Raw genomic sequence first — 12,445 nt, 5'->3', positions numbered from 1 at the left:
GTTCTTTCATAAAGTTAAAAGCAAATAATACAGTTTTTATAAAATGAGTGAAGACTTGTACCTTTAATCTTTTTGCATTGGTTTGTACAATCCATTTCCTCTTAAAGCTAAGATATTCAATTCCTTTCTGCTTTCATGAAACCTTATACCATAACTGGAACAACACTGATCTATTATCAACAAGTAGGAAATTTATGCTCCAGAACATCTCTTACTAAGGCTAATTTCTTATACAAAGACCACTAAATGATATTATAATTAACCGCTGAATTTCAGGCTATGAGCTTGCAACTTATTCAACAATGAGACATGGTTTCAAGTGATACTATATGACTAAAGATCTCTGTTTCGGAACATTATTTACGAGTTTAAAAGTATGAGTCAAGAGAATGATCAGCTATCATCTGTTATACATAGAGTGCTATCATTATTTTGAACGCAGAACATCCATTACAGTATGTAACAAAAAGATAGCACACAACTAATAAAGAAATAAAATGTAATTTCATATTATTGTACGTGAACATTTTTCATCTGTAGAACCACATAGAGGAAAATACTTATTGTTACTTAAATAGTGCCTTTTAAAAAACATACGCAGAACTAAATACACTTATTTCACAAGTGAAATGAGTGATTATCTAGACAATGCACTTGTAATAAAAAACAATAGTTATAACAAAAGGAAAGATTTAAATTGCTGAATGGTATTTTTGGAACTATTTTTGAGAGACTGCGCAGGCCTAAAAAAAAAAATAAGTAGGTTCTGTGGAACTGCTCTGCACAGAGATTTGTTCCTTAAAATAGTTGCCCATATCTGTCATCTCCTCTCCACCCCCAACTGCTCAAAATCCAAAATTGCTTCAATTTAGTTTGCACTCTTGTTTATTGTCCTTGAAAATACAATGTGACAGTGAATTTTAGGGAGCATTTACAGAGGAAGTTAAATTAAAAGTAAAAATGCAGAGCGCATATATGGCAAGAAAAGTTTCTCTTAAACCCAAGCATATGCACTAAAAGCTGATTCTTAATGAGTTATACTCATCCAATAGGGAACAGAGTGGCATGAGACCTATGCATCCGATCAAAATAGGTTTGCCAGGTGTCCGGTTTTGAACCGGACAGTACAGTATTTGAGCTTTCTGTTTGGGAAACAAATTGAGAAAATATAAATGTCCAGTAATTTTCTAAATAAGATGTAATGTAGATTGTGATGTAATGTCAAGGGTGTCCAGTATTTTTCTTGAAACCATCTGGCAACCCTAGATCAAAATGATCCAAAAAGAAGAAAGGACAACTTCCTGGTCAATATTGTGGATTAGGAATCTGGATACGTTTAGCTGCTTCTCTGATAGACACCCTGCGTGACTTTTCAATGATTCTGTCTATGCCTCAGTACCCTATTTGCAAACTCAGGATAACAGTACTTCCATAACTCATAAGAGTTTAATGAAGATAAAAATACATGAATGATTTTGCAGTCTGCAGTTATTACAGTAATGAGGGCACATAAGTATGCAGAACTTAATATGACTATATTCAACAAAATTGTTAGGTATTCATAGCTATTTGCAGACAGACACATGCTAAACCCAAATGAGTTTACCATTAATTATTCCCTTAGCTCTAAGCCTTGATAAGTAGCTACCCTTCCTAATGAACTTGATTTACCATGAAGACAGGGAATATCCACTGGATAGACAAAGTTGCAACTGCCAATTGAGCACAGTGAATTTTAGTACTAACAACTCACCACTTTTGTAGCGTTCTCGTTGTTCTATCTTCAATGTCAGATAGAGGGTCCTGATAGGGAAATAGACAGCCTGGGGATAGACTCTTCCCACCTATTTGAATATAAACACATAGGAAATACTAGTCAATATTTTGTGGGTATACAAAAACAATCTATAAAAAATACACAAGAGATCAAGTATATAATTATAGTAAACAAGTGTATTTCAATAATTCCGTTTTATTTAGAATTTATTACTAAAGCTCATTTCAGAAAAAAAAATCCAAACAAAAAAAAAAAGAGGACATAGAATCATAGAAATGACACAATGCATATCTGCACACTGTTGTAAGAGTATCAGAGGGGTAGCCGTGTTAGTCTGAATCTGCATAAACGACGAGAAATCCTCTGGCACCTTCCAGACTAACAGATTTATTGGCGCATAAGCTTTCGTGGGCAAAGACCCACTTCATCAGATGCATCTGACAAAGTAGGTCTTTGTCAAGAAAAGCTTATGCGCCAATAAATCTGTTAGTCTGGAAGGTGCCACAGGACTTCTCGTTGTTTATACTGTTGTAAGAGATAGCTAATTAGGATTCCCACTACTGTATTGTCTAATAAATCTCAGAACAGCTTAATGCAAGAGTACTTGACCAGCTCAAAGATCTTATTCATGCACATAAGAGAAGAAAAACAGACATAATGACACCAGTTAGCCTTTAAAGTAGGGCACAGTTCCCAGTTAACCCAACGTTGGGCCCAATAGAGTAATCTTACTCCACATAATTGTAGCACTGAATATGAAAAATAGCCACTTACTGGAAAGTGATACTACTTTCACCAAAGGCTTTCTGGTTCTTATAGAAAAAGCTGAGTATACATTAACATGAAGTTTCTGTCTTTAAATCTATAAATCTCATTGTCCATTAAATGAGTGCAACAATGTATATGGCTCGGCCATATGAGGTAGCCAACCATAAGATATGGCAAAAAAAAGTTTCTTAGCAAGATTCTTCTTTAAAAAGTATTGAGAGAGTCAAATATGTAGAAACAATCTTAAAATGTCCATTTATAACTGGACAGTGATTACTGACATGATGTTTATGCAGTCTATGGAAGCAATCCAGGAATAAATGATTTTATGAGAAACATATCTGTTGTAAAATCTCATTTCCAGTTAAGTATCAGAGGGGTAGCCGTGTTAATCTGAATCTGCAAAAGTGGCGAGGAGTCCTGTGGCACCTTATAGACTAACTGAAGTTAGTCGCCTCATTTCCAGTTAAGTTCATTTTTAAATTTCTTCTGAAGCCTTAAGGGCACAAATTAATCACACACAAAACTTTGTTCTTTTGCACATTTCATCCTGTAATCACAAAAGAATGTGAGGGACTTATAAGCCCAATGACTTTCAATGGGACATGAGATCTTAAGTCACCCAGCACATTTCAAAATTTTTAGAAAAGGACTTGATATATATTTGTCCTCAACAACTTGGCGAAATATTCTAAAGCAAGAAGAACATGCATCAATCCTCAGTAGACTCCTGTTTTGCAAGACGCACCAAGACATAATGAAATCAGGAGTGTGACCCAAAATACTTTGCTCCCTCAAGGATGCAGGGGAGTATCCCTCTTCTAAATCTCCATTTTATTGTAATTCTGCTATCTTATATTCTTTTTTAAGGCACAGTAATTTTCTCTTAGGACCCTAAAAAAGGAAGAGGCAAGGACGAACAGACAGGTCATAGAAGCACTGCAAAAAATAGAAAGGGAGTCATGAGAAAAGGGATGATTTTTCCCCTTGGCAGCATCCAAGGGATTGAAGGGACACTGAAGCCCAAAACAGCCTAAGCTATAATACAGCTGGTTACTATGATTTCATCCATTAGCTTGCATTTCAGCTTTGCATTAGCTTGGATTTTCAATCATATTAAGATTAACACAAATTATCCTTTTTTACTATGAAAACAAGGGTCCTAGGTAGGTAAGAAGCCTTCACTTGACCATGAAGAGCTAACATGTTTTAAACTGATCTAAACTAAGTGCTAATTCCTATTCAAATGATAAGCCAACAATATCTGAAATATGTTAACACGTTTAACCAAAAACAATCAAACAATCTCCTCGCTCCTACACCACTCTTTTTCCCAGTCTAGAGAGGATCCTAGTGTCGGTAACAACATGGCCAATAATGGGGGAATTGAAGGTGAGATGGCACTACGATGGCTCAGTTCTGCATTCATGCCATAAGAATGGACGCAAGCCTCTTGTGAAGACTACTGCAAAAGTGGTCTTAACACTTTATAGATTGGTAAACTGAGATTTAAGTGATTCACCCAAGTTTATACAGCAAATCACTCAAAGAGATGAGTCCAGGAGTCTTAATTATTAGTTTAAATCCTTTAAACCTCATTGTCACTTCTCTAAAAAATTTCATAATGCCGTCTCTGAGTAAAATTCCACATAGGCTTTGCTTATTATTCTTGCAAGACTAGGCATTTTTAAAATTTTCAACCAGTATCTTAACCCCAAAAGCAACCCAAAACAGTATTTTTTTAAATCGTTGTAAGTTCAAACAGAACAATTCTGACATTCCTAATCCTGAATTATATGCATAATTTCACTGTGCATTTTTAAACCTGGACAATTATATTCACAACAATGTAATACGGAGCATAGCTCCAGAGGGAAAGTTGTAATGTTCTGTTGCACACATGATATACAATAATAGGTTTTATTACATCTTGTTTTTATCAAAAATTCACTTTGAAATTAAGATAGCCTGCTTACATGGGAAAACATGCTCATAATTGTATACTCAATAACATTTTGAAACCTTAGCACTTCCTTCATTTACCTTTTAAAAATATTTAAACTTACAAAAAACAAAATTCGAACTACAAAGAACTAGAAATTATCATCTGTATCATATGTCCACCCTACCTGGCTAATGAGATTCAGAAGCAGCTTCCCCTCTGAGCCGACCAAGCACGTTAACAACTGTGGAATCCAAGCCAGCCACTGGATAGGTGGGACACCAATACAATATTTGTCTACTGCATCAGCTAGTGTGTTCTTATCATCATCAAAACTCAGAAGCCAAAGAACCTAAAAGAAGAAGAACAAAAAGAAGCTTCAAGATGACATCTGAATTTGTATCTTTCTGACAAAGTATTTTTAAAAGATGATGTATAGAATCTAGTCACTAGTAATGTACATATTTTACCCATAAATAATTGTTTAGGCTCTAAATATTATTTAAAAAGTTACAGCAGAAGAAAGCCCTGCAGTGTCAAGGCAAAATTATAATAAATGGAAAAAAATATTAAAATTGCCATTTACAAAAGTGAATCTGCACGGTCTGTGGAATCCATACAATCATTACAGAAATACATCTATTATATTTTATATTAGCGTCCAAATAAAGAACTTCAAAATGATACATCCTCAGGAAAATTCTTTAACTGTACAAAAAAGCTTCAGAAGGGTAGACAAACTAGTCTGTAACTAGAAAAACTTAAAAAACAACAAATAGTCTAGCAGCACCTTAAAGACTACCAAAACATGATGGTATTAGCTTTCGGGTTGTGCCCATGAAATCTCATACTACCAACTACATGTTTTGTTAAGGTACGTCTAGACTACATGCCTCTGGCGACAGAGGCATGTAGATTAGGCTACCAGACATAGGAAAATGAAGCGGCGATTTCAATAATCGCCGCTTCATTTAAATTTACATGGCTGCCGCGCTGAGCCAACAAACAGCTGATCAGCTGTTTGTTGGCTCAGCGCGATAGTCTGGACGCACGGGTGTTGACAAAGGTATTTGTCGACCACCCAGGTAAACCTCATCCCAGGAGGTATACCTGGGTGGTCGACAAATACCTCTGATGTCGACACCCACGCGTCCAGACTATCGCGCTGAGCCGACAAACAGCTGATCAGCTGTTTGTTGGCTCAGCGCGGCAGCCATGTAAATTTAAATGAAGCGGCGATTACTGAAATCACTGCTTCATTTTACTATGTCTGGTAGCCTAATCTACATGCCTCGGGCGACAGAGGCATGTAGTCTAGACATACCCTTAGTCTAAGATGCTGCTAGACTGTATGAACAAAGATAGGAAATGGAGAGAGGCAGGGCAGGTGTGTAGAGGGAGGTGTTAGAAGAGGGGATGAGGAGGGATAGCTCACATGAGCAGAGTGGGACTACTGGAGGAGGGGGCACAGGGAGGAGAGAAGGGCCGGTGGAGGGGGACAGGTCTCAGGAAGGCTGAGGGCAGTGAGAAGGGCAGGAGTCAGGACAGCAGAGGAGAGTGAGGAGTTGGGAGGAAGCAGGCACCAGGGGAGGAGATATTTCAGCAGAGGGAAAAGGTAAAGGTTTATAAGAGATTTATTAATAATTTGGGTGCCACAGTGGCACATCCAAACAAGCCACATGAACTCAGTACTGATGCACAACACAAAATTCATTTTGCTCATGCGAGGAAAGTCTTACATCCACAAGCCCATGGCTTGCTCGGTCCCCCAACCTGCCACCTGAGCCCAACACTCCCGAGACTGGAGCCCCCTCCCCGAGCCAACATCCTCTTCTCCTGCATCCAAATTCCCTCCCAAAGCTTGTACTTCTCATCCCTTCCCATACCCAAATCCCTCATTCCCACCCACACCTCCTGTCTCAACCTAGTGAGAGTGTATAAGGCGGGGGTTAGCAAGTGATGGAGAGGAGGGGAACAGAGCAGATGAGGCCTCAAGGAAGGGGAGGGGGATGTTGGGGAAGGAATGTGATTTTCATGCATTGGTGGGGATTTTCATGAATTGGTGGGGTCCTCCCCCACCCCTCCCTTTTTTTTGCTTGTCAAACCTAGGGGTTCCTTGAAATTCTGAAAAGATGAAAAGGGTTCCTCGGCCAAATAAAATTGGGAAACACTGTTATAGACTAACAGATGTATTGGAGCATAAGCTTTCGTGGGCAAAGACCCACTTCACCAGATGCATGCATCTGACGAAGTGGGTCTTTGCTCACGAAAGCTTATGCGCCAATACATCTGTTAGTCTATAAGGTGCTACAGGACTCCTTGTCGCTTTTACTTTTAGAGATTATTAAGAAGTTGTACAATGTGTGTGTGTAAACCATACCAAACGTGTGTTTCATCTTATTCATCTGTGCTGTCCTCAATGCTGATGTTCCAGGGGAAAAATCAGGTCTTATGAAGCTGTACAATAATCATTTTTTAAAAACAATATTGTTTAAGTCTTACCTTTGCTAAATATTTTCTTGATTTGCTCTCATTCTGATGGCGGCATGCATGTAGATAGCAAGTAATGGCTGATACTCCGAGGTGCAGCTGACGTTCTTTCACAAAGATATTCTCCAAGTAGTCACCCCACATTGCCCAAGCCTTCACTAACACATCATGCATCTGCACAGCTGCCGAAAAAGCTTTGTTTGCTTCTTCAGACCTGCAGGATTACAGTAAGTGACTAACTGGAATATTTTACCTTAATAAAAACTAAGCTGTATAATAATAAGTAACACAGTAATAATAAACAGGACGTTCAACCTGCTTATTTTCATAATACTAAAATGCATTTTTATTATTCAGTTCTCAAGTAATGATTTTTTTTCCACGCTGTTAGTTTTCTATTAGCTTTCTTATGCAAAGTAGAATGTTTATGAAAATAAATGTTTCATAATAGGAAGACGGAGATATTGTTACACCACTTGGAAAAATGAAAAATCTTCCCGTTAAAAAAAAGCAACCCTGTCTGTATTTTCAAGCAAATTCTCCTAATAAATAATGAATATGGAACTAAATATACGAGCCTTCCTTTAGAATTCACCTGACCCTGCCATTTATCCTCTCATCCTTTGAAGTTAGGATCATCTCTGCTGTCAAAATCCAAATTAATGCTCTTCATACAATGTCTGAATTAGTCTCCTACTACAAAGGGGAAAATAATTATAATTAACTCTTATAATATGTTTACAATATATGCCTCTTGTGTTTAATTTCATTGTGGGAACACCACACTTTCTCCCTCATTTTTCTGCAAATTCTCTCTCTCACTTGTTTGCTTAGCAGCAGGCATGGTATAAAACCAATTCAATCCTAATCGATTTCATTTAACTAGACTACAGATAAGGCATTTTGTCAAGGGAAGATCTTTAGTTGGGAGGGTAAAGAGAAACAAACAATAGTTTTCCACATTAACATTTTCCCAAAAAGTATTTCAGTCACAGTGGAGACTTGCTCCCAAGCTGCACTGCGTTGTGTCTCAGAAGCAATAGCTGAAACTGCTTACAACTCGGAGCACGGCTGTTGCAAGGCAAACAAGCAACACTTGTTTGCAATACTGGTGGAGAGAAAGTGGGGAAAAATGACACAGGAAAGGTGAAGGAAGGGTGCAGCAATAAACATTTCTCCAGAATGCACAAGGGGCAGAAGAGGAAAAAAACAAAACTGGGGAAGTGCCAGGCTTGGACTGGTAACCTATTGGTAGTACATCCAAATTCCTTGTCCAGCACGTTCAGGAGTTGAAGATGAAACTCATATAAACAAGCAAGAGAGCTTTTTGCAGAAACCTGAGGGGAAGAGTGCGGGATTCCCACACTGAAATTAATAAAGCACCAAAATCAACATGATTTGGAAGTGATTCCTTTCATTTCTCCAAAGCCGGAAAATGTGGCTTTCAAGTAAAAAGGTGAAGGGGGATTGAGGAAGATCACAGATCTGACAGAATTAATATCTTAATTTCAGGAGAGAGAAAAAGTGAAGGTTTTGGGAAGTAAAAGTGTCTCAGAAAACATGACAAGTATCATAGAGTTATAGATTCCAAGACTTGAAGGGACCACTACGATAGCCTGAAAACATGTGTATTGTAATACAGTCCATTTAACGTTTCCTAAAATTGATAATCTTAAAACCTTAAACATTTCCCATTCTGATTTTTTTTCCTAATACAGAAGGTTGTGCCTTTTGTGCTAATTATCCCAATAGTAATTAAACTCTTGAATCTGTAAAATATGGTGCACAAACTAAGTACATTTCAAGCAAAACAATTTTAATAAATAAAAGATGAAAAGCTTCATTGCAGCATCAATTTTATCTCTCTCACATATGTATTGCAACAATGAAATGAGGAATCCTTCAAAGCTCTTTGGGCTCCTTTGATATAGAAGTGCTCTAAGATAAATACATTCCTTTTACTAGATTAGCACTGGAATAAAACACGCTAGAGTTAAGTAACGCTCATGTCTCTCTATTAACAGTGATCCTTAAAAACCTAATTTTAATACAAAAATATGAATATTCAATTCAGAAGACCACACAACTTGTAATTATCTGTAGCACTACAAAAACGAAAGTGACTAGCATTAGGGAAAAAAACATGATGTAAATTAAAGTAACCTTCCCTGTCAAATAGCTTATTAAAAAACTAATTACCCTCAATATTACACAGCCACTTTATTTTCCTCCAATAGCTTTCCATGTCCTAGGTTGTATAGTCTTGGAACTGATTACTATGGGAGCAGTCTGATAAATGACTCTCTTTATCACTACTTTCCATTTCTACCAACAGGCTTTGTTGCTAGTCTTCTCTTTCTCTCCCCTTTCCCGTATTATCTATCACTCTGACACCTCAGATGACTCTCTATTCTACTTCTATCACCTTATTCACAAAGTGGGCGGCAAAGGGGGATGGTACACCCAGAAGTGACCTTTCCCTTCCAGTTCAGTTGATAGGTAGTAAAGAATTCACTCATTCACTGGGGGACACAAATACAAAACTGTCACTTACATTTCTGAAATTCTACACTTAATTTGATATATTTTTGCAAGAAAGTGAGAAGAGTAAATATCTTATAATTGCATTTAAAAACGTACTATTCTATTGCATAAATGTGATTGGATTATAGACAGGCAGCATCAATTATTCATGTCAACTGCCCACTTTACAAATTTAAACTGCCTATCTTTCAGACAAAGTGTAAAATTAAGACCCATTTGTGGTCATTAAAGATCCTCTTGAACTTCTCATCAAAGTAATAACATTCTGCCTGTTTAAAATTCCTTGCCACTTCCATTTGAGAAGAAGATAGTCACCATTTCCTACCAACTTCACTCTAGGAGTGGCTACTTTGTAGTGGTACTTAAAGCGATTCCCCTGCATAAAGCATACAAGAATGATGACTGCATGAATGGGTATGCACATTCCCGATGAATTCTACTGAGACTACATAGGTACCTCAGGATAAAATTTGACCTAAAGCTTATAAAGTAATTTGCCCTCTGGATTAAAAGTGCCATATCCTTCTCGACAGTAATAAAGCATTTATTAACATGGAGGGAAAAACAACAGATAGCAGGTACCTTTTTTGAAATGAAGCCTTAGAATTAAAGGTTTTTAATCTGCTACAGGCAAGACCTTTACAGTGCATATCAAGCTTTCAATATGATTATCTAAAAGCAGTTTGTGTATGGCACCGCCATATTGTATAATATAGCACAGTGTCTAAGTCAGAGGTGGCCAACCCGAGGCTGGAGAGACGCATGTGTCCCTTCTCCCCTCCCCAAGTGCATTTCGCAAAGCCCCTCCAAAAATAGCCCTCTCCTTCCGGCACCCTGTACTGACATTGGCAGGACCTTGGCAGGGGAGCCGTCTGGCGCAACCATGAAAGGTTCAGAAATAAAGATGGCGGCTGGAGCCTGCTGTGGCCAAAAAGCCTCAAAACGTGTTTAACTGCAGTTTCTTAAAGGGGCAGAGCATGGGGCTCCTTTTAAAGGGGCAGTTTTTTTTTTTCCCCCTCGACAACTTTTCCCCAGCTCTTTGCACTGGATCCACTGCTATCTTGGCTCTTTGCCCAGAATTGGTTGGCCACCTCTGGTCTAAGAAGACTCATTCTTGTCACCATTTTATTTCTTATTCCTTTAATAGCTATTGTTTCAGAAAGGGATGTACAGTGAGCACAAGCCATAGAAAAACAATACCACTTTTGTTCAGCAAACAGCTCAGAGTTTAAGGGTTGAGCAGGATTTTTTCATAAGTAAACTAGGGAATATCAGGTATCAGGTAACTGAATACTTGTGTAATCACACAAATATTGTCGGTCACATGACTATTTGATAGTCCCCTGGGGTGGGGCCAGCAACTAGTGCACTACCAGCCCCACTCCCAGGGAGAACCCTGCCATCCTGTGCTTCTGCCTCTATTATCAGGAGGCAGAAGGAGAGAGAGGGTGGTGGTGGATCTGCAGAGCTGATGAGTATTGGCCAACCCCCTCTCCTTCCGCACTGCTGCATCTCTGTGGGGGGTGAGGGAGGAGGATAGGCGGATTCAGTGCTCATGCGGAGCCAGCTTTTAAGCTAGTTCCTCACAGGCACTAGCTTCCACTCTGCCCCCCTTGCTGCATCTGATACAGAGGCGGCGGCCAGGGGGGGAGGGGAGAAATGAGTTTAGTCAACAAGATTACCTGATAAGCCTAGGCTTATCGATTAATTGTATAGTTGACTACACGTTGACATCCCTAAAAGTGAATAATTTTCTCAAAATAATTCTCTACCCAAAAACTTATTGAATCATATTGGATGTCTGCATTCAGGAGCTTCCATCTTACTAGGATATTATATTTATCATATAAGACAACCCCAGAAACGACAATGCAAGGAACTAGGCAGAGAACTTCTGAGTCCTAACTTCAGATCTGTCCCTGACTCACTGTGGAGTCTTGTACAAGCCAGTTGACTTTGCCTTTTCTCAATATGTAAAACTTCTCTAATAGAGGGGGTGGAAGGTTTACTTGACCTAGTTTCTCCACAGTATTTTGAAGTGATGTATATTACTATAAAAAACCACAAAGCAGCTAAGAATTGGTATGCATATTCACTTTTATCCTATTTTATACTGGTTTAACATTTGAACAACTTCCCTATTAAAACATGTTGATAAAATATGTATGTTGCACTTCTCCCAGATGCATGCTGCTATTTCATTCAACCAACATACGTACTTGTTAATCTGAGCCAAGAACATTCCCTTCAGTGCATAGAACTCAGCCGTCATTTCCTTGGTGAAATACTTCAGATTAGTTGATTCAATAACTTCAAGGCCCTATTAAACAAATTTTTATGAAAAAAGCTTGAACCGTGCATTCTGTATCAATAAAAGGAAAAAAAGCTTCCTAAACAGCTGCTAAAGAGAAATTCCCTTTAAATTTAATAAGCAACCATTTGCTAGCATTATTTCATTTATTTAAAAATTCTTTCTAAAAATCTAAACATATGCAGAATTTTCTTCAACTTTTCTTGACCTTTCTGGAAAATTCTTTACTGGGGCCTACCGTAAACTAGTGTATATAACCTGCACTCGTGTATAACCTGCACCCATGCATAACCCACGGTTTTGCCTGAACGTGTAAAAAAAGTTTTAGACAACCCGCGGACATGTATAGCCTGTGGGTTATATATGCTACTTTAAGGTAATTGCACATACCAGGATAAACTGCATCTTCTGTTAGGTAGCCAACCTGCTGCCAGCAGGGGGAACGTAGAGCGCAGAGCAGGCGAGCTGGCCTGCCTGCAGGAGGGGAGCCGCACTTGCGCCCAGGCTCCGCGCAGCCACAGCCAGGCACAACCCACCCTCCTCCGGGCGGGGGGAACAGAGAGAGCAGCGCAGGCAAGTAAAAATAAACTTGTATACCCCGCAGAGGGTGAGG

At 38.6% G+C, this 12,445-nt stretch overlaps 1 protein-coding gene across 4 annotated transcripts in view; it reads right to left on the bottom strand.

The window, feature by feature from the left end:
- The window catches only part of TRRAP (transformation/transcription domain associated protein), a 178,426-nt gene that overhangs the window by 27,726 nt on the left and 138,255 nt on the right, over window positions 1–12,445 (bottom strand). For all 4 annotated transcript variants that reach the window (XM_075899522.1, XM_075899523.1, XM_075899524.1 and 1 more), the window contains 4 exons: window positions 11,741–11,841; window positions 6,990–7,191; window positions 4,675–4,839; window positions 1,754–1,844 (listed from right to left, as the gene is read on the bottom strand). In XM_075899522.1, coding sequence (XP_075755637.1) covers window positions 1,754–1,844; window positions 4,675–4,839; window positions 6,990–7,191; window positions 11,741–11,841 — 559 coding nt within the window. The remainder of the gene's footprint in view (window positions 1–1,753; window positions 1,845–4,674; window positions 4,840–6,989; window positions 7,192–11,740; window positions 11,842–12,445) is intronic.

The sequence above is a fragment of the Pelodiscus sinensis genome, chromosome 16 (assembly GCF_049634645.1).
Source record: "Pelodiscus sinensis isolate JC-2024 chromosome 16, ASM4963464v1, whole genome shotgun sequence".
NCBI classification, from domain to species: Eukaryota; Metazoa; Chordata; order Testudines; family Trionychidae; genus Pelodiscus; species Pelodiscus sinensis.
The sequence above is the reverse complement of the archived record's forward strand: the minus strand, read 5'-3'. Positions and strand labels throughout refer to the sequence as shown.